At 38.1% G+C, this 23,326-nt stretch overlaps 1 protein-coding gene across 2 annotated transcripts in view; it reads right to left on the bottom strand.

The window, feature by feature from the left end:
- ctcf (CCCTC-binding factor (zinc finger protein)) overlaps positions 1–23,326 on the bottom strand; it is a 66,068-nt gene that overhangs the window by 24,361 nt on the left and 18,381 nt on the right. The window contains exons 1-5 of one of the 2 annotated variants that reach the window (XM_051932352.1): positions 22,738–22,764; positions 16,874–17,690; positions 16,229–16,399; positions 15,955–16,088; positions 146–266 (exon numbers count right to left, since the gene is read on the bottom strand). In XM_051932352.1, coding sequence (XP_051788312.1) covers positions 146–266; positions 15,955–16,088; positions 16,229–16,399; positions 16,874–17,681 — 1,234 coding nt within the window. In that variant the 5' untranslated portion in view covers positions 17,682–17,690; positions 22,738–22,764. Of the gene's footprint in view, positions 1–145; positions 267–15,954; positions 16,089–16,228; positions 16,400–16,873; positions 17,691–22,737; positions 22,765–23,326 lie in introns of those variants that run through there. The other variant, XM_028809413.2, reaches the window with a different exon arrangement.

Here is a 23,326-nt window from a genome sequence, read left to right as displayed (position 1 = left end):
TTTCTGGGAAAATTCCAGGGGTGCCGATAATTTCGGCCATGACTAAGACAGTAATAAAATACATTCTTATTTTAAACACTATTCTGAATATATTTACCCAGTTCAATACCACCGCTTTCTGAAAGTGATGTTTCTAGCAACTTACCCGAGTGAGTCCTCATGTGTCGCTTCAGTTTATAAGTGTCTCTGCTGGCATAACTACACAAGCTGCACTGGAACGGCCGCTCACCAGTGTGTGAACGGATGTGACGCTTCAGTTTGCTGACCTGTTAAATAGGTATTACAAAAAAAAAAACAACACAATAAGTAAAAAGTAAAAATCTGCAGCACTGCTCAATTAGATGACTGAAGCTAATCGTACAACATTTTAAAATACGGTAATAATTTAAACACACTAAGCAAACTAAGAAATTGAAAAAGGCCGGCATATTTCAAATTCTTTGTCTTTTGAAACGTTAGGACTGAAATCTGACTGTTGCTAGAAATTCTGCTTTTCTTCCATTAGGAAAAAAAAAAAAAATCATAAAAAACAAAACATATTCAAGTTAACCCTCTTCATTTTTTTTCATACAATCTTATTTGTTTTCAAAAAGGGCTATAGCAAGGCTCTACAGCAAGAGTCAAGGCTGGGGTACTGTCAAGAGGCAGGGCCTGTTAAAGCTCACTGTGGCACTTCGTGTGATTTTGGGCTACACAAAAATAAATTGTATTGTATTGTATAGCAGATGCCATCCGAAATACAAAAATTCAATGAATAACAATGTAAATGGTTGCTGGATTCGGACTCTAAATGGATGGCAATACTGCATGTGAACATAACACTTCCGATAAGAAGAAAGCAGATGGCCCAATATATCTTGCCACCATCTGTTCATCAAAAGGGTCTCAAGTATTGAACGGCTGATAATTCAAATTCAAGATAATTCAAATAAGCTAAATTGTTCCAGCGATCAACATTTTCAGAGTTAAGAAATAAGTTTTAACCAATGGTCCATTACTGAACATTAATATCTACGTTAACAGGTTACAGGGTCAAGCCCAGCCACAGGGGATGCACAAACCATTGTGTTTCTTTGTGCTCGTCTCAAGCCCGGATAAATGGGGAAGTTTACGTCAGGGTAAAATTTTGTCAAAATCAATATGCGGACGATATAGATTTTCCGACCGGATTGGTCGAGGCCCGGGTTAACAACAGCCACCACCAGTACTGTCAGCCAACAGGGTGCCTGGAGGAAGGTAAAGAAAGTGGAACGGAGGTAGAACTTTGAATGTTGGCAGTAAGACTGGTAAGGGGAGAGAGTTACCTGATGTGATATAGAGAAAGAAGGCTAATATATTGTGTGTGCGCAAGAGACTAGATGGAAGGGGAGAAAGGTCAGGTGGATCAGAGGTGGATTCAAATTGCTCTAGCATGATGTGGGTGGAAGGAGAAATGGGATAGGTGTTATTCTGAAGGAACAGTATGTCAAGAGTGTTTTGAAAATGACTGGTAGGTATGGTGTCATGGGGAGGAATGAAGAAGGTCAGATAATAGTGTACTTTGCAAAAAGGATGGACATGGCTGTGGTGAATATGTATTTTAAGAAGAGGGAGGAACATAGGGCAACGTACAAGAGTGGAGGAAGATGCACACAGGTAGATTATATCCTATGCAGGAGAGTCAATCTGAAGGAGACTGAAGAATGCAAAGTGGTAGCAGGGGAAAGTGTAGCTAGGCAGCATAGGATGGTGGTCTGTAGGATGACAATGGAGACCAAGAAGAGGAGGAGAGGGAGGGCAGAGCCAAGGATCAAATGGTGTAAGTTGAAAAGGAAGACTGCAAGGTGGAGTCAGGGAGGTGGTAAGACAGGCACTGGGTGGCAGTGAAGAGTTACCAGACAGCTGGTTAACTAAAGCAGAAGTAGTAAATAAGGGTGACAGCAAGAGGGATGCTTGGCATGACATCTGGGCAGAGGATGGAGGAAAAGGAAACCTGGTGGTGGAATGGGAAAGTACAGGATAGTATACAGTGGAAGATGTTGTCAAAGAAGAAGTGGGACAGTCAGAGAGATGCAGAAAGTAGACAAGAGTACAAGGAGATAATGCGTATGGTGAAGAGAGAGGTGGTGAAGGATAAAGAAAAGGAGTATGATGAGTTGTATGAGAGGAAGGACACTAAAGAGGGAGAAAAACGACCTGTACCAATTGGCTAGACAGAGGGACTGAGCTGGGAAAGATGTGCAGCAGGTTAGGGTGATAAAAGATAAAGATGGACACGTACTCACAAGTGAGGAGAGTGTGTTAAGCAGATGGAAAGAGTATTTTGAGAGGCTAGTGAATGAAGAGAGAGAAGTTTGGATGATGTGGCGATAGTGAACCAGGAAGGGAAGCTGATTAGCAAGGAGGAAATAAGGATAGCTATGAAGAAGATGAAGAGTTGGTCCAGATGACATACCTGTGAAAGCATGGGGGTGTTTAGGAGAGATAGCAGTGGAGTTTTTTCCCCAAATTGTTTAATCAAATCTTGGAAAGGGAGAGGATGCCTGAGGAGTAGAGAAGAAGTGTACTGGTACCAAATTTTTAAGAATAAATTGTAGTAACTAATGGGGAAAAAAATTGAGCCACTGAATGAAGTTATGAGAAAGAGTAGAAGAAGTTAGGTTAAGAAGGGAGGTGATGATTAGTGAGTAGTGCCAAGAAAGAGCACCACATATGTGATGTTTGCTCTGAGGATATTGATGGAGAAGTTTAGAGAAGGCCAGAAGGAGTTGCATTGCGTCTTTGTGGACCTGGAGAAAGCATATGACAGGGTGCCTCGAGATGAGATGGGGTATTGTATGAGGAAGTCGGGAGTAACAGAGAAGTAAGTAAGAGTTGTATAGGATATGTACAAGGAAGGTGCGACAGTGGCGAGGTCTGTGGTAGGAATGACAGATGCAATCAGTGTTGAGGTGGGATTTATATCCGGTATGAGCTCTGAGCCCATTCTTATTTGCAAAGATGATGGACTGGTTGACAGACGAGATTAGACAGTCCCTGTGGACTATGATGTTTGTTTGTTATATGGGATTTGCATTGGGTGTGACAAGAAGGGACAGGATTAGGAACGAGTACATTAGAGGGTCAGCTCAGGTTGGACGTTTTGAAGACAAAGTCAGAGAGGCGAAATTGTGTTGGTTTGGTATAGGAGAGATGCTGGGTATATTGGGAAAAGGACGCTAAGGATAGAGCTGCCAGGCAAGAGGAAAGCCTAAGAGAAGGTTTATGGATGTAGTGAGAGAGAGGACATGCAAGTGAAGGGTGTAACAGAGCAAGATGCAGAGGACAGGAAGATATGGAAAAAGAGCATCTGCTATGGCAGTGTTTCCCAAACGCGGTCCTGGGGACCCCCTGGGGCTGCAGGTTTTTGTTCCAACCGGAGTCCTAATCAGTGACAACACCTGATAGCACTGATCTCATTTAATTAGCTAGTATTTTTCTTTTATTCGACATTCAGAAAACCATAGCAGCACGATTTTTACATTTATAAGACATTTGGAAATATTTCTGCTTTTGCTATAGATTAAAATGCTCAACTCTCTTTTGTTTATTTCATTATGCTTTGATCTTTCTCTGTGCAGTTTTTCCCCTCTTTGTTGTATCTTAATAGTGACACTTTAAAACAAGCAGATCAGACACCCAGGCAAACAAAACTGAATAATCAAAGGCTGCAGCTACTTTAGAGTCAGACCCACTAATTAGTAAATAATGGATTAAACAATTAGAAGACCTAGAAAAGTAGAATGAAAATCAAGATAAAAATATTGTTAAAAAGAAAAAAATACATTATTCCTATATAAAACTGCTTGGTACTTTTTTTTTTTTTTTTTTTACCAAACTTAGTTTTCTAATTTCTATATTGTTCCCTAAACACAGAACTTGGGAAATATCAGTTCACTTAATTAGCCCAGGAGTTCACTTAAAAACAGAAGCTGATTGGAACAAAAACCTGCAGCCACAGGGGTTCCCCAGGACCGTGTTTAGGAAACACTGTGCTATGGCAACCCCTAACAGGAGCAACCGAAAGAAGGAGGTCACAGGGTCCAAAGTTCATTATATCCAACAGGTAGGAACTAAGCCTAAAAGGGGCATGAACATATTACTTAAATCAATCATACAGAAGCCAAATATGGTAGACGATAAGTGGAAATTTTGCTAAGTACTTAAATTCCTTCTGTGATTCCCATGCTGAAGAACTAATTTTAAAGTAACGAGCAGACATTCACGGTGATGGGACTGGCTATTTTTATTACCAGAAATACTGAATATTTGTTTTCCCCAAAACACACCACACACACATTTTATTTTCCCAACATGAGAACAAGGTATACAAACACACTTTACCGAAGATAAATACATAAAATTGAACATAAAATTAAATCCATATATTCAAGATATTCTACATCATATGTTACAGCTGAAGTTTCATTTGGGTAATATGGACTTACGGTCAAGTATTTGGACAGTGACCATTTTCATAATTTTGTCTCTATACACCACCACAATGGATTTGAAACAAAGCTGAAAGTCTATATTTCAATCATTCTTGATTGTTTTAATTCAAGGGGTTTAACAAAAAATATTACATGAGCTGTTCATATATATCTCCAGACAAATGAATCCTATAGAATGATCATTTTCAGTATTTGGTTGAAAATCCAACCGTCAAAGGTGCCTGAAGTCTGGAACCCATGGCCATCTCCAAGGGCTGGGATTCCATCTTAGTGATACTTTGCCAGGCCTTTACTGCTGCCGTCGTCTTCAGTTGCCGCTTGTTCTTTAGACTTTCTGCCATCAGTTTTTTCTTCAGCAGATTAAATGCATGTTCAATTTGGGTTGAAGTCAGTCAAAAGACTTGGCCATTGAAGAATTTTCCACTACTTTGCCTTGAAAAGCACTTGGCTGGCTTTCGCAGTATGTTTTGGCTTATTGTCCACCTGTTCTGTGAAGCCTCGTCCTATCAGTTTGGTAGCATTTGGTTGAATGTGAGCAGATAGTATAGCCCTATACACTTCAGAATTCATCCTACTACTTCTGCCAGCAGTCAAATCAAAAAACACTAGTGACGGATTTCTATTAACAGCCACGCATGATCATGCCATAAAACTGCCTACACCATGTTTCACAGATGACGTGGTATTTATCGGACTATGAGCTCTTCCAGCATTCTGGTATTCATTGATCTTCGTTTCCTTTGTCCAAAGAAAAATTTGTTCCATAACTGGACAGGCTTTTAAAAAAATGTTTTCTAGCAAAGTCTAATCTATCCTTCCTATACTCGAAATTTACCATTGGTTTGCACCTTGTGGTAAATCATCTGTCTTTACAATCAAGAGAAGACTTCATGAAAGTAGAGTTTAGCAATGATGGCCTACCCCCTGGAGAGTGTTCTTGAATTGGCTAAATGTTGTGAAGGGGTTCTTCTTCACCAAGGACAGAATTCTGCAATCATCCAGCACAGTTGTCTTCTGTTGTTTTCCCGACCTTCTGGTGTGGCAGAGTTCAATAGGGTGTTCCTTCTTTATAAGGATATACCACATGGTTAATTTGACCACTTGTAGCTTTTCTGCTATTTCTCTAAAAGGGTTTTTTTGTTTTCTCAGTCTAATGGAGGTTTTTACTTGGACAGCTCTTTGGACCTCATATTGAGAAATCACAGTGACAGCTTCGAAGTGCAAATTCCACATTTGGAATCAATTCCAGACCTTTTACCTGCTTAATACTAAAACAAACAATGAGGGAGCTCTCACCTATGAAACCGCTTATCAGTCAAATGTCCATATACTGTACTTTTGAGCCTCTTGAAATGGGGTGCTATGCAGAAAAATGGTTTTCATTCCTAAATGGCTCATTGAGATTTTTGGTAAACCCCTTAATTTAAAGTTGAAAGTTTACAACTCAATCACATAAATGACTGCTTTATTTAAAATCCATTGTGTGGCGTACAGAGCCAAAATTATGAAAATTGTGTCACTGTCCAAACACTTACTGACCTGACTGTAAATTGACATTCTGAACAAAACTGTGATAGATCGCTATGAACACCTTAAAGATTAATGATCAGCACTATAAAGTATACCATAAACCTAGTATATTTCATATTATTAATGTGACAAAATATTAGAAAACAAAATGCAACAATTTCATTAACAGTCATGTCTTAAAGAAAATTCTCAAACAGCATACCCAATACAACTATTTTATTTTATATCTCCCTTGAGAGCTTCCATTTTATGTATTTTGTTTAAAATTTTGCCTGACTTGCTGGCAATCAGTGTCTGTCAATTAGTAAACAATGCTATCCTCTCCCTCTCAATTTGACTGTTTTATACAGACAAAGCTCTTAATTTGTTACCACAAATCACAGATGGAAATCCATCTATAGGGTGGTCCAGATCTAACTATGCAACTTTTAATGCAATGCAATAATTGCATAATTAGATCTGGACCATCCTATACATGTGCATATTATACATATTTTTATGATTTATATCATTTGTAATGGTTTCAGATTATGTGTTTGCATATGCATGCCTTTTGACGACACTGGTCAGAGTCACAGAATAGAATATTCAGGGTGATCTAATCCTTTTACTGCCTATTTTCTGAAGAACTCCAATTCTTCAGTGCAATATTTTTTTTTTTTTTTTTTTATGAGTGGTCTTGTACAATGAAAGAGAACAGTTAAACTACCCTAAACTATAAGAAACGTATTTCTACAGTGCTTGACAGCTTAAGTTTAAACAGTTTTGAAAAAGCAATTGCCAATTGTTGAAACAGAGTTACAAAACTAAACAATTTAACCTGTAATAAAATAATTTCAATCATCTACAAATTCACACAATGAAACACCAGTCTTTTCTTCTGTATCTTTAACACTGCCACACGCCGTGTTTAAAGATATGAATGAACGCTCGAGAGAAAGGTATTACAAGTAAAGAAACATTGTATAGTCACTAGCTAGTCTTTTAGAACAGCTGTGTGTGTTTTTTTTTTGTTTTTTTTTTTAACTGTATATATTGATGTTGATCATTGACTCGCACAACTTGGGAAACCGAAGTTAAACACTGCAAGCATTAAGAAAAGTACAGTGAATACACAAGCACAAAACAGAACACTAAATGGGATGAAATAACAAAACAAACAATGTTTGATCATTCAGGACACACTTTTGTCAGTCATCACGAATCTCAATTCACCTGTTAAACAAAATTATAATCTCAATATGAAAATAAAATCACCAATAGTGCAGTTTGTTCCATAACTGGTACATAAACTTGAGGAAAAAGAAAAAAAAAACATTTAAATAGCGGAGAATGCCTCGGTAGATCTCACTTGTGGTGTGATGTTAATTACTATAAATTGCTGGCTAGTGTAGCTTTTTGACAAAGTAGGAGTAATCTCTGGCCACAAGTTAAGCAATCAAGTGTGCTATGAAGTATGGTAGTCATTGCAGTTCTTAAACCCCCAACTCCCCACTGCTTGTCCACTCATTTGCACCAGAACAGCAAACATTACGTAACATTGCTTACCGAGGAGTGGTTTTGCCAAGGAGAAAGAAGAGCACACTGCAGACAGCACATGTATCATGATGGTGTTTTCAAATGTGGTAACAAAAAGTGCTGAAGATTTTCTGGATTTCAATTAATTTTTTGAAGTAGTTGTGGAAATCTAAATAAAAATGCTGAATATTGCAGCATTGGTTTGTGCATATTGAATTTTATTAAATATCGATTTGAAACTTCAATATACTGCCCAGCCCTACCATAATCTTAACTGTTGCAGAGAACAAGGGTGCCACCTTCGAGGTCCGACCACAATGTTGCACTATGCTCAGTTTGCAAAGCACAAACAACTTCTGGTGCAGGGCACAAGCCCAGTTAAAGCTCTGGGTACAACACAGGCCAGGAGCAACAGCATCCCATGGTCAGTTTGTATGCTTGCACAGTTCACTGAAAGTCTCCAATAGAAAGAAAAATAGAGACAGATTACTTCAACCAGCTAAGAGAATAATGTGATTTTCCAAGCATTTGTTTCAGAAAATTGATCCTTGTGAACGCTTCCACCGTTACTTGTTGCTTCTGGAAGTTTATGCAAAGCTAACCCATGTACAGGCTAACAAGAGCGCAACAGACACATGCAGACTGTGAAATCCTTAAATGTAACCCGGTTAAAGGTTTACATAGCCATATAATCTTGTCTACAAATTGAGAAAAGCTACATGTGTTGGCCTGGTTTCATTTTTTTTTTTTTTTTTTTTTTTTTTTTAAACTGGTTACTGTGAATAACTGGGTTATTAAAGTGCATATACAAATGCAGTCAGTTATTCAATAAATAAAATCGGTTTCACTCCGAACAGTTATAATACAAAAGGAATGCAAATTAATTTTGCATGTGTATAGTTTCAAATCTTTTTCAAAATTGCTAAAAAAAAAAAAAAATTGAACACGAAGGCTGCCTTTTATAAATATTTTCATTTTAGTAAGAACGATGGTGTCACAGTACACACACCCACAGGTGCGAGAACATGCCACGATGACGGAGGTTACTAGATCATATTGCCGTGGAAGTGCCACATCACTTTATTATTAGGAATGGTAAGGAATGACTTCCAATACAATTTCAAACCTTTCTACTGTGTCATGAAAATATTGCAATGCTACCATTCTTTGTAGTAGTTTTGGTTAGGCTCATCTCATTTTTGGGACACTGCATGCATTTAACTCCTGGATAAAGGTCAACTGGGTGTCAACTATCACACACACAGTAGTTAACCTCTATAACTCTTGACAATCTTAACCATGGTGGAGTTTGTCATGTCAAGACACAAGAGTCTTATGACTGGGTTGCTATGGATAACCCAACTACACAACTCAAAAGCTGTGTAGTTTGACAGGAGATTAAAGGTTCTCACTGCTAACGAGACTATTTCTATGGCAAACTACACTTAGGGGTTGAGGGGGGTTGACTCTGCTAGCTTTTTGAAAAATTGGTATTTCACTGCAAGCTACAAAATAACAGATGGATGAGTAGAGTGGTTCACAACTTCAAACTTGATGTACCTCTGTCACTGCTGGTTTTATTCAAACTAATCTGACAAAATCAGCAGGACACTAAACTTTGATTATTTAATTAGCTACTATTTTAGTCTTGTTTTGCATTCAGAAGAGTGCACTAATAAAAAGGTATTTTATAAGAAATTCATAAATTAGAAATTTTCCCAAAGATTTACATTCTTTCCCCTTTAATTCACATTCTTAGGAGTTTGCTAAAGTAGTCAGAACATTTAAAACCAAAAATAACAAAATTACAAGTTTGAGGGGGGGAAAAAAAAGAACAGAATTACTTCAGAGTGTGACAAATAGGTACATTCAAATACAGATGGCAATAATACAATTCACTAAATTTCATCTAAACGCTGTTTATGTCCTTGCAGTTGCATTAAAAATAAATAAAAAACAACAATAAGGCGGCTAAACTGGAGGTGGTCTGTACAGCAAAACACAGCAAGGAACAACTGAATTGCTCTAGGAACAACTGAATTGCTCTAGGAATACATGACATTCCTAAGTGTTTTTGGTCTTATAAGGTTGACAGTACTGCGTCAACATACATGCATTAGAGATTTTACAGTATGGTTTGCATCCTCTACGACTAAATTATTAAAACAGAACAAAGCTGACTTTTAAATGCTGAAGATTGTCACAATGGGTAATCTAAGCTTATTGTGAAGAAAAAAAAAAAAAAAGTTTGTAACCACTGCACAACTGAAAGTAGATTTAAGGGGTAAGAAACAAAGCACCTCTGGGGTTTACAAAAACATGCCCATAAAGCAGACTGGTTGTACACAGTATTGGGTGATCAAACAATTTAGATTTTTGATCAGGGGAAAAACAAAACGTCATGGTAATGATGATAAACATAGGCTATAAAAATTGGTGAAACTCGTTTTTCCCCATATTAAGTTTTAAGAGACAATGTGTTGTGAATGTAGCCTTATCACGCAGCCTATAGACTTGGTAAAACACCAGCACAACCGCCAATCATGATGCACTTTGCAAATTTGATCATCCCCACAAAGAAGCTATGCTATAAACATTAGCAACATGGTCATATGTCTGGTAAATATGTTGAGCAACAAGGACATACCAGTAAGTGTGCTGTATGTTGAGCAACAAGGACATACCAGTAAGTGTACTGACAGGAGAATCTGTGAACTACTCAAGAAGACCTAAAACCAAATAAAGGGTACACGTCATCAAAAGTTTGGAAACTGTTCTGCTACCTCAAATCCGACTAAGCACAAATAAAGCCAGTATGCAAGATATTCTGCAGACAGCTCCCAATAAAGACTAAATACAACAAACCTATCACACCTTAAAAAAATATCATCCAGTCTAACATGATGAATTTCAAAAAGAATCCTTGAGTGAAGTGGCTAGCAAGCCTTTGAGTTAATGGTGTCCTCAATTGCAGATATGATGTCATATAGTAGACAATCAAAGGAGTTCTGACAACACAAACATGGCCAATTACTTCATGGAGAATAACAAGATGCCAGTGAGTGTTACCAAAAAAAGAAAGCTCCAAGGAACCTGTGAAAGTAATTGATCCTTGGTTTAAACTCCCTAGCAAAGAGCATTTTTCTCACGTGGTGCTTCTACAGGTTTATAATGAATGTTGAGTGAAGTTAGAGGCTGCATTAAAAGATGCGAGATACCTTGTCACTACGACAGTTTTATGGTCGAGATGGACATCGGAACCTTACAGAAGTCTTACTATTCATTACAGTTACTCTGTAAATTCCATTCCATGTCAATGTCTGCAAACTGCATATTTTAAATCGTTGATCACATGGCAGAAACTATCACAATGGCACTTGAGGATGCCCTGTCATTCTGAGGACTGCCAGAGAGCCAAGCATAAATGGAAATAAACTAAATTAATAGTTCACTATGAAATACTGAAGGCTAAAATAACAAAATAAAACAACATAGTCCATCTTGACAGATGGTGCTACTTCACTAAATTTGTAAATAATAATGCTGTGAATCCAAGAGTTTTATTCTCTACTGATCACTTGCTAAACCCAGGCCACTCAATTGAATGCCTCCAAAAAACTACCTGTGAAACTTGAGGCTTTTGCAATAATTTTTTTTTTTTTTTTTTAAAAAACCCACAAAATTAATGATAACCATCCATCCATACGTAAAATTCCGTTACAACAAATTCACAGGGACCTAAAAAATATTTCATTGTAACAAAAATTGTCATAATGAGATTCTGTATTTCTTACTACAGTGCTGTCTTACTTGTATCCAGGCGTTTGCAATCATTTCAATAGCTTCTTTCGCGTTAATTTTAATCTCCTCCTGTCTACAAGTTATACTGACGAGACTTTTTCTCAGCATTTCCTTGCCATAATACACTTTCAGGGTGCGAATGATGCCCAAAACCAATGGCTGAAGCGCTGCCATGCAATTGGGTGGGAGGAATTCAATGTGAACATTATCTAAATGTGGAAGCATGTTGTGGGCTGCACAGTTATCAATCGGGTGCAGAATCATTATTTCTTCTTCATATCGTGAGGTTTCTGAACTCTTTTGAGACCCAATAACCCCCCACCCAACTGGAACGACACGAAGTGCGTCCTGAAACGCGATTGCAGAGTCTGTGGAAGATTGTTTGTCCGTTGCTGGGGCAGGGCAATAGGAGGCTCACAGCACTGCAATGAAGCGGCACAGAAGCAAATCATAAAAGATCATGGTCACACTATAAGTCCCTGTCTTGCACCCCAAAACACGAGGCTTAGTCTCAGTACTTTAGCAAAACCAGCTTTATTCAGCTTGAAACAGGAGCGGCACACTTATTTATTGTAGCGTGATCTGCCACGCTGCTATACACAGACAGCAGTCACGCAGAGTCGTGGCCAGGTCAGTGATCAAGTAATTCTGTTACAATATCTGCATTTACAATTTACGTGCTCCTAACCTTGCATCACCCCTCGAGATCTTTTCCGTTGTGAGCTGGGGGGCTGATCGCACCCCTACAGGTTTAAAAAAAAAAGACGCTGAAAGACTACCTTCACATTGCTCCCTTGCTGCTGGGCTTACTTGCAGCTTATCTATCGCGTGATCCGGGCGGTACTTCGCAGACTTAAAAGTCCAAAAGCACCTGTTAGTTACGGATTGTTTGTTTGCCTCCGTTGGGCAGAGTGGTGGCAATCGGAAGGTTGTCGGTTCAAATCCCGTAAATGCCAAAAGGGATTCTGCTCTGTTGGGCCCTTCAGCGAGGCCCTTAACCTGCAATTGCTGAGCGCTTTGAGTAGTGAGAAAAGCGCTATATAAATGCAAACACTTATTATTATTGCCTTTCTCTATCGCTGTCCTCCTCCTGACACGCACTCCTTTGAAGTGGAAGATATGTTTGCATTTTTTTTTTTTTTAATTGTGAGACGAATTTGTCATCAGTGTCTTGTCAAGGAGCACATTTAAACTTTTGAAAAAGAGACCTGCTTGTTTGTAGTGTTTGAATAAAGTTCATGTCTCTACAATCTTCTGTGTTTCTGTGCAAATCTGACCCAAGAATGACACAGTTTACTTTGGCGGAGAGACGCAGCATATCTGCTATTGCCCCGTACAGACGTGGAGATCGCACTTCGGGACGCTCTTCTGCTTACTGTCCAGTTGTGGGAGGTCCCAAGAGAGTTTACAAACCTCACATTTTCTTGAATGAGTGCCGCATTAATAGGAATGTTTCTTGAACGAGAATCACTGAACCACATAAAAACAGCTTTTTCGACGTCTTCAAATGCAGCAGTTCACATACGTTTGCAACCCGAGATTTTTCTACTTTTTTTGCTCTGTCTGTCAAGAAAGTTGACAGCGTCGATAGCGAAATTCCGAATTCACTGGCAACGTCTTTTTTCTTTTTGCCGCAATTGAGAGCTGTAAAACGTTAGTTTTTTTTTTTTCTAATATGAACGGTAATCGTTTTTTTGTGTCTGCCGTTTCTATAGGAGGGTGACAATGAGTTAAATTCCAATGGATGTTTTTCAAATGTTAACGAGCAGTAACTAAAAAGGTATCACTGAAAACCGCAGGAAACAAACAACAGCACGAGGAAAGTTTGAAGAAAGAACTTTTTTTTGGTGATCATTCTGCACAACTGAGCTGCGGCCACAGAACTAACTGCTCTGTGGATGATTCATTGAAGCATTTCAAGGGTCTTTTGTGCACTTCGTTATAATGAAAGTATCTGCTGAATGTACTTCGTAGTAACGAGATTTCTATAGACTCGTGTCATATGGGGAAGGTGTCGGGACCATAAAAATACTTAATTGTAATGAAAATTCCATTGTAAAGATATTCGTTGTAACGGAATTTTACCTGTGTGTGTGTGTGTGTATGAATGATAGAGATTATATTATATTATATAAATAAAAATCAGGCTTATTTTAAAACCTACATATATATGTTTGGTATCAATCTTTTCAGAGTTTTATGAACTTTAATGTGATGTTGTTAGATTTTCAGATTATTCTCCCGTTTTTAAATTATAAACTAAAAAATATCAAGAACTCACATTCTGCAAGACGAGACCTAACCAAGAGTGCCAAAAGATTTAACCACCAAGACAAAGAGTAGGACAGTGGCTGTACAGGCTTTTAAATGTCGAAGCGCTGCACTAAATACAGACCATGCGGCACGGCAGCAGCAGCAAGCTAGCAGCTGAGGTTTTATATATTTAAATAAAAAAAAAAAACACCTTTCTTTCCTAATGTGTCATCATTTGGGGGCTTGGGGGGTTCAGAGGAGCAACCGCGAGTCCTTGGGGTGTGTTCAGCCCCCCTCTTCACAACGTGAGCGGGAGACTGGCCTATTAAATCCTGGTATTCCTTTTTAACCAAATTGAATTCACCTGATCTATGTAGAATTTCTCAAATCAAACCCTCCACTTGCATCCAATACCAAAAAGTCTTAAGACTGCTGTTAAACCCCTGGGTCAGGAAAAAATAATCTTGACTCTTCCCTTTTGACCTATTGCTGACCTGCCTTTAAGTAAATTCTAGAAAAGGCAGTCATCATGCAGCTAAATAATCACTTGAATAAATGCTATTCTTGACAAGTTTCAGTCAGATTTTAGAACAAATCACAGTACATAAACTGCACTGGTTAAAGCAGTAAATGACTTGCGGGTAAATGCAGACAGGGGCCGTTTATCGGTTCTCATCCTCTTAGATCTGATTGCAGCCATTAGATAACATTGATCACAATATTCATATAAATCGCCTTAGTCAGTGGGTGGGCCTCTCTGGCAAATGTCTTAAATTGGTTTGAATCTTAACAGGTAGAAAATGTTTTGTTAGCTGTGTAATTATATTTCAAAAACACATGACATTCTATATGGTGTTCACAAGGACCAGTCCTGGGTCTACTGCTCTTTTCGATCTGCATGCTTCCATTAGGTCAGATTATCTCACAGCATAAACGTGAGCTACCACAGCTATGCTGATGATACACAACTGTATTTATCAATAGCACCAACACTGACCCAATGTCTCACTTGTGTTTCTGAAAGGATGAGTAGTAATTTTCTCATACTAAATAAGGAAAAAACTGAAATCTTAGTTATTGGAAAAAATGGATGTAATGAGGGTATTAGAAATAAATATGATCCATTGGGCTTAAAAGTCAAGACAGAGGTAAAAGAATTTAGGGGTAATTATTGACACTGACCTAAATTTTAAAATCTCATATTAATCAAAATTACCAGGATGGATTTTTTTTCACTTAAGGAATATAGCAAAAGTTAGATCCCTTATAACTTTGCAAGATGCTGAAAAATTAGTAGCATCATGAATCATACCTAGGAAAAGAAAATCTGAGCACATCTCTCCAGTTTTGATGTCATTACATTGGTTAACCATGCCATTCAGAACTGACTTATTTAAAATACTGCTAAAGGTTTACAAATTTGGAATGTCTCACCTTACATTCCAAGTTGTAACCTTACATCTTCAAATGAGTATCTGTTTATAATTCCCAGAGCTAAGCTTAAAAAGTGGTGAGGTAGCCTTCTTCTGTTTTGCACCTAAAGATTTTGAAAAGTTTACCAATAAAAATTTGCCTGGCTAATACAATGGAGCATTTTAAAAAAACTGCTAAAACCCCATTATTTTAACATGGCTCTCTCATTCAGTGTATCCCTGTTAAGCTATATGTGCATTTAAGTTTCATCAAAGCTCTGCAATCCATACTAATCTCGAATATTCTCTCTGGTTCTTTTTCCAGTTTTCTGTGGTGGTGTTCTGTGTCACCACCACCTGATGAAGGCACCATGTGGTGCCTACACTGATGGATTGAAGGCAGTACCCTAGATGTCCACATGACCATCATCAAATTCTTTCACCTGAAGCCTGAAAACCATAATGACTGGTTTAGATCATTTGTTAGGTAGAACGCCCAGTGGGGGTTGGGCAGTCTCTTGGCCTTGGAACCACTACAGATTGTGTCCCACCCAACCATATATTATTATTTTAAACCATAACTTCAAACAAGACTGTTGGAGGGGGGTAGAGAGATGGAACTCACTAAGAACAAGTGCTGTCATCAGCTACTTGATTGACAAATATGAAGACACCGAGATCGATAACTTTGTGGACATATCACCTCTCCTTGATCCTTGTTTTAAAACATGCTATGTGAAACCAGAGAAAGCTGATGCCATGTGAAGTCCAGTAGCTGAAGTGCTCTGTCAGTACAGCTGAAGCTGAGGGAAGAGCACCAGTACCAGCCAAAAAACAGAAGATGACATTGGGCAGCTTCTTTAAGAAACCCCATTCTGGTGCAGGACCCTGTTCAGGTACTAAGCAGGTTAGAAAATGACTGATGACCTACATTTCAAGCAATCTAGAGAGAACAAAGAAGACAATACCTCTACACTGGCATAATCACACATTGAGCATTTGAAGGGTTTCTCATGGGTGTGCTTGTACCGACGATGTCGAACTAGCTCACCACTAGTAACAAAGGCCATATCGCAATCAGGGCATTTGTGCGGCCTAGTTCCTAAAAAGGGCAACAAAAGGGGAAAAAAAAAAAAAAAAGTTTTACATTATTGTATTTTAAGCATACAGAATAACTGAACATCACAGAGGTTTCCAGGATGCAGACAAAGCATTTAAATTTTGCTTTCAACCGTCTCATACCTGTATGTGTGTTTAGGTGATTTCTTAACAATGTTACTGTTCTAAATGCCCTTCCACAAAGGTGACACTTGTGTGGCCTCTCATCAGTGTGGCTCTTCATGTGACGATCCAGATTTGAACGCCGAGGGCACGTGTAACTACATAATTCACACTGGAACGTCTTTTTCACACCTAGTTTAAAAAAAATAAAATAAAAATTACATTGTGCACAGCAATAAAACTACATTAATTGTACAGAGGTTTGCAAGGACACTTCACAAAACCCAACAACTCATTTTAATTTCATCTATCAAACCCCTTCCAAACCTGCTTAATCCAGTTCAGGCTTGGGAAGCCACAAGGACACAGCCCACCCCACAAACATAATCAACACTAAATGGGCCACCAGGTTTTTGGAAATAGTACACCTGAAGACATTCACAAAGGCTGGAAATACTGTAAAATTCCCCAATTAACAAGCTAAAGACACAGACAGACAAACACACACACACACCTGGAGTATGGGAGAAAAGCCAAATAAAAATTATAGAACATGCAAACTCTACACAAAAAAGTAACCAGCCTAGGATCAGAATCAGTTCTCCTGGAAATGACTTTAAACTAAATAACTACCCACAATACCAAAAGACATAGTACCAGTCTTACCTTTCTTTTTGATTTTTGTTGGTTTGGGTGGTTTCATGTTTCCTACCACTTTTTCAGCATTAACTTCAGAAAGCAACCCTTCCTGTTGTTCCTCTTCAAAATCATACACAGACACATCCATGTCTTTTCCCTCCTCTGTATTGTATCGCAATTTGCTCTTTTTAATTTTTTTGACCTTCTTTACTGGTGGTTGGTAATCTGGATCTTTTACCCACGTTGTGTCATCATTTGGATGTTGCTGTTCTTGTAGCTGCTGTTGGTGATGCAACTCCTCTTGTTCTACTGTTTCCACCTCCCCATTGGCTCCAACTTTCACCACTTGGAACCCCTCAGGTAAAGGCAAGGTGTGACAAATTACAGGCTCACCTTCCTTAGGTATACTTTCATAGGAGCCCTGAAGCTCCTCTACACTTGCAGCACCAACTGGCACTGGCACTTGTACCAGCTGCAGTTCACCCAAATTGATTGATGGTTCTTCCATGTTGACTACTTGCAGGGTAATGATTTGGGTGTCATCCACTGTAGGTTCAACAATCTCTTGGTGAACGGATGTCTCCATTACTTCAGTTTTCATCTGAAGCAGTGTGGGGTCCAGTTGCTCCATCATTACCATTTCCACATTGCTGTTCACATTCACCTCTTGGACTATCTCTGCTTGATCATCTGTCCCATCAGGCACACCCTGTACAATGATGGATCCATCTTCTTCAGGACATCCTTCTCTTCTCCTTTGGTATGTTTTGCGCTCTTTTCCTTTACAGAAGGTTTCTCCCTCTTCCACAACTGCTTCAGACTGGTCAAGCTCCATTACTTTGACCTTAAAACATACACATAAAATAGTAAAGACATGCTCAAATAAACAACAAATTATAGTTCAATTACTTTACCTAAAAAGTAACATTTTTTATTTTCCTTAGTACAGCAACAAGCACCCCAATGGCAGTCATACAGTTTGTAATTTTTAATTTATGATAATTATGATTAATTCAAATCTGAAGACACATAGGAATCGTGGTTTTTAGCAGTGAGAGGCAACCACAGTTTTGAGTAACTCAATGCACATGAGGGTATCATTCAAACTGACAATGGGGGGAATTAAACTATTATACAAGCACTATGTATTTGTGCACCTGGCCTTGTCTTAAGGAAAAATCCCTAAGTGAGTAACACGAGAGTACAAAGTTCTGTTCCATGTGTAGCAAAGAACAAGAATCACTACTGTTTTAGCAAGATGAACCAAACAAAAGTCCTTATACCCAATTAACATTTGGTATTTTAAGGATTAACAATCAATCAACTTCAAACAGGTTAACTTCACTTGACCATTATTACATGCGCAACATCTCCAGTGCAACACATGCCGAACTGCTTAACAAAACCGAAAGAGCAAGGCCTTTTAATAAATAAACAGGTTTCATTTTGCATTTGAACTTACCTTTCTGCATACACAATTTGCTGCCACCCACTGCACTGTGCATGCACTAGCCCATAATGATGCCATCCCTCATATTTTGCATTCTTTAGCCTGCATTTCAGGACTAACATTAGTATAACTAATGTGAAATTTTAATTATAAAAAGGGACAATTTCACCAAGACCCAGCTCAAGAGAGAATTAAATAGTATTTGAAGTAGACGTAATCATTACCATTCAGTATAATACACTGTGGGTAAAATGGAGGGGAGAAAAAACTCAATAAGCATTATTTGATTCAAGGGCTGTGTTCTTTTGAAAAGTCCATATCCAGCAATACAAATGTATTAGCATACAGACCATTGTATTTTCAAACCACTTCGGCCATATCACAAATGGAGCAATTAAAAGTGTCTCATCACATTTGATACTAAGTACTACCAACAGCAACCGTATACAAGTGACAGAGCACATCTATGCACACACTCAACAACCCATTTTAACCAATCACATGGAATTAATTTGGGGGTTGTTTGTGACATGTCTGGTCCCTTTCTCTAAGGTAGCATAGAGAAATAACTTTTTTGGTATGGTTCTTAAAGCATAAATGCAGTAGTGTGCTACAAGAATGCCGAATAACTACTTAATTATTGATGCCCGTCACAAAGGAATAAACTGGAAGTTTTGCTTCCTAATTTACCCATGACATTTTAAATTTAAATGAACACAGACTACATCTTTCATGTCAATTTCAAACATTTAGATAAAAGCTTGACAACTTTCTGTACGACTCTAAGCAACTACTGAACTGTCCCAAAATTCCATTGAGGTTTGCAGGATGATTTAACAAGGCAATTTAAGTATTCCCCTTCAAAATGTACGGGCACAAGTCAGCACTCTTTATTTAACAACCTTCAGGTTCAGCTGTCAAATGCCAACATGATTATCACTCCCAATGAGCAATCTTCCTACACAATGAAGGCATTAGAAATTTTCAGACATGCCTTTAAAAAAACACCACATTCAGGAACTTTGTATACACATACACCTCTACCTTATCAGCAGAATTTTCGTATTGGCCTCAATGCTTTAAAAGTAGGGATTCAGGTTTTTAAATCAGCAAGTAGCAAGTAACTGAAATTACAATGTGCATTATAGGGATGCTCTGATTAGGTATTTTAAGCTCAACACCAATCACGTTACTTGATTGATTCCGATTCAAATTTGTTTCCCCCCCATTATATAACTTTTTACACTAAGCTCCTGTATAACCAGACACACAGAAGCCTTATGTCCTATATTAAGATGTATTTTTATAATTAAAGACCACAGGTTTAAACTGTTCATTTTTAACAACAAAATGAAGTTATGTAGGCTTATTTTTCGGTGAACATAAAAACACTAAAATAAACTTCCCTTAAAATACATACTTGTACTAATAAAATATGTACAAAAATATGTACCCATAATACATGGTATTAAAAAAAATGTTTCTCATTAATTACAATCTCACATTGTTTAAATTTTTTTTTTTTTTTTTTTAAAAACCTTTTTTCCCCCCAACATTTCACTCTCTAAATCGATATATTTTTCTTTTTTTTTTTTTTTCACAATCAATTAATTGGCATGGCTTAAAATGTAAATATACCTGCACTTGTAGGTTTTAATCATTAATTCCACTATAGGGTGGCACGGTGGCGCAGCAGGTAGCGTTGCTGCCTCGCAGTTGGGAGACCTGAGGACCCGGGTTCGCTTCCCGGGTCCTCCCTGTGTGGAGTTTGCATGTTCTCCCCGTGTCTGCGTGGGTTTCTTCCGGGTACTCCGGTTTCCTCCCACAGTAAATGCATATTTTTACAAGTGTGTTTTTTCCTTAAGTGCATCAGCTAGGCCAGGGGTCGGCAACCCGCGGCTCTGGAGCCACATGCGGCTCTTCAGCCTCCTTGTAGTGGCTCCCTTTGGCCTTGACAAAAAAATAAAAACCATGAAAATGAATGATGGCAATTTCTTAATTTAACTTGTATTTATATATATGTTTATTTACTACTACTACTACTGTTATACATTTTAACATCTAATTTAGAGAGTTTAATTCTGCGTGGACAGAAGCATTTGCCTTCACCGCCAACGACGCTGGCTTACCGGTGTGCTTAATATGTGGCGATAAATTATCGAACAACAAAAAATGTAACGTTGAAAGACATTTTCAAAACAAGCTCTCAGCATTCACTGAAAATAAGCGAAAAGATAAGCGAAAGAGAGCAATTTCGGAACTGCAACGGAAAGCTGAACAGAGCAAACATACTTTCAAAAAGTGGATCACTTCTACACAGTCAACTACAGCCGCTAGTTTTGTGGCAGCTCAAGAGATCGTAAGGAGGGGTAAGCCGTTCACAGACGGAGAATACATGAAAGAATCGTTCATAAAAATATCAGAGCATCTATTCTCCGACTTTAAAAACAAACGGGAAATTGCTCAGAAAATGCAAGCTGCATTTAGAGAAAGATTCAGTGAGTTCAGAAAGGAAAAAAACACTCTCTCCTTCCCTGTCACACCCCTGGACGTCGACCCATCCCTGCTGAACACATCCGCATTCACAGAAGTAAGTAAGCCCAATCTAGAAATTTAACTGGACGACATAGCAGATAAAGATTAATGGGTGTCCAAGTTCAAATGCCTGACAGCGAATCTTGAAGAAGTCACCCGTCAGAAGGCTACTCTCGCTAAAGAGCACAAATGGAGTGATATTTAAAACCTCCCCAAACCCGACAAATTTGTTTTCAACACATGGAGTGCCATTCCCGAAACGTATATGAACATGAAAAAATATGCATTTGGAGTCCTGTCCATCTTTGGCTCAACATACTTAAGTGAGCAAGTTTTCTCAAGCATGAACTTCATAAAGTCCAAATATCGCTCCCGCCTCACACATGAGAGCCTGCAGTCCTGTGTGAAGGTCAAAGTCACATTGTACAGCCCTGACATAGAGATGATCAGCAGCGAACTTCAGAAACAGAAGTCACTTTAAACAGGTGACAACAATAGCATTTAATAAGCTATTATTTTTCAGAAAAACAAAACACATTCATTTCGGACCCGGAGCTGATGTAGGTTTTTTTGTATGTTCAGGTGCTTCAGTTGATTCAGCACACTGAAATGGAATTTTATGTTTACTTTTTTAAAGCTGCTAAGCTACAGCTAAATGTTTTATTTATATTAAAGTGGGCTAGTTTTTATTTTAATTTTACACAGGTATAGGAAGGACCCAAATAGGCCTGCATAGTTCAGTTTAATTTATTTCAAAGTAGCCCTACACATGCACACTGCACTTCTGTTTGTTGTATACCGTGGTTGTAACATGTAAAATCTTAAAAAAGATTAAAACTTTTAAAAGTTTATCAGCTGTGTTATGTTTTGCGGCTCCAGACTATTTTTCTTCGGAGGAAGAGGGGGCAAAATGGCTCTTTTCATAGTGAAGGTTGCAGACCCCTGAGCTAGGCATTCATAATTCTTGGGGTTATTATAAGTATGGGTTAGAGTTTTAATTATGTAATGCAAAGCAACAAATAATAAACACATTACAAATCTTTAATAAAAAAAAAAAAAAGCTGTAAATGAATCGAATGTTCAGAAGACTAACATGCTTAACATGTTTACAAGTAAAAGATACATTTGCTTTTAAGCTAACAAGCCTATTGTTTACTAAGCAGCAATTTCAATTTCTTCTTTATCTAATTCAATTTCCAATTAAAAATGTGAGCCGATTCACTTGTGAACAAGCACACAGTCCAAACAGAGACTAAAAAAAGGTCTTAAAATCGGTAAAGTTGTTTTTCTTTTCATTTGTCTAAGTGCAGAGGATGACTACCCCAATTAATTTTTCTCAGGAGTTTATTTTGCCACTTTCTTTAACGTAAAGATTAATATTCCAATCACTTCTTACCCTCTGCTATATGGAAAAGTTTTTACTGCTAAAACACGCCTCGAATTGCTGCTCAACAAGACAGCACTGGCTTAACTACTGTAATAACTTACATAATGCAGCACTGCAACTAAAGTAAAGCTTAGAAAAGCAGGGACTGAAATGACCAGCATTGTGATCAGCCAACTTACAGATCACCGATCAATTTTAGACTGGAGCATCCCTAAGTGTTTTAGGGTTAAGCAGAATCAAACTAATGGACAAACATGCCACCGTTTCTAGGGATAAGCAAAGGCATATTGGCTAGACTACTCTGAAGGGGGTGGGGGTTTGAGAGGAGCATTTTTCAACGGTAGAAGTTTTGACAGACAGCATTCTTGGCATGCTTGTGAAAGACAAGACTGCTGGTTGAGGAGAAGCTGCGCTTTATCATCCAGAACTCATTTTATAAAATTTAAGAAAATATATGAAACTATATTAAATTAGTATTAAAGAGGCTATAAAAGCAAATAAGAGCATGCTTGTACTTACTGTTGACACCTCATCGTAGGGCTTGAACTGCATAGGCAATATACCGGGAGAGGTAGATGTATAAAAAAAAAAAAAAAAGAGAGAGAGACTCAAACTAGCTGTGAATAAATATAGTACATACACTAACACACAACATACATAACCAAAATAAACTGGTTCTCTTTTCTTTACAAAATGTAATACAAGTAACCTTAATCAGTTGCATTGTTTCAGGGTGTGCATGTCATGTGTGCAGCTGACCTAGATGTAGACTACGTATGAAACTGCTTTGCTTGTTGGGTGTGATAGCTAAAATGAGCACAGCTGACAATGGAGGTTTCTTACAGTAAGAAAACACACATAAAACAAAAAAGGCAGTTTTTTCCCTGTCTTTAAAGAGAAAAGGAATCCAGCCTTTGTTTGCTTCAATGGATGCTTACCAGTACTAGCATAAAAACAGCAGTAAACCTGGGATGTTTGAGGGTACCAGTTTTTAAAAATGTATTATTACAAAAGCAAACACTAAAAAATAGTTTACAAGTCATGTATAAAATTATTTGGGTCACGACTGGTTCTTGCCATAGTTGTTGAACCAAATGATTATTTGGTT

The sequence above is a fragment of the Erpetoichthys calabaricus genome, chromosome 9 (assembly GCF_900747795.2).
Source record: "Erpetoichthys calabaricus chromosome 9, fErpCal1.3, whole genome shotgun sequence".
NCBI classification, from domain to species: Eukaryota; Metazoa; Chordata; class Cladistia; order Polypteriformes; family Polypteridae; genus Erpetoichthys; species Erpetoichthys calabaricus.
The sequence above is the reverse complement of the archived record's forward strand: the minus strand, read 5'-3'. Positions and strand labels throughout refer to the sequence as shown.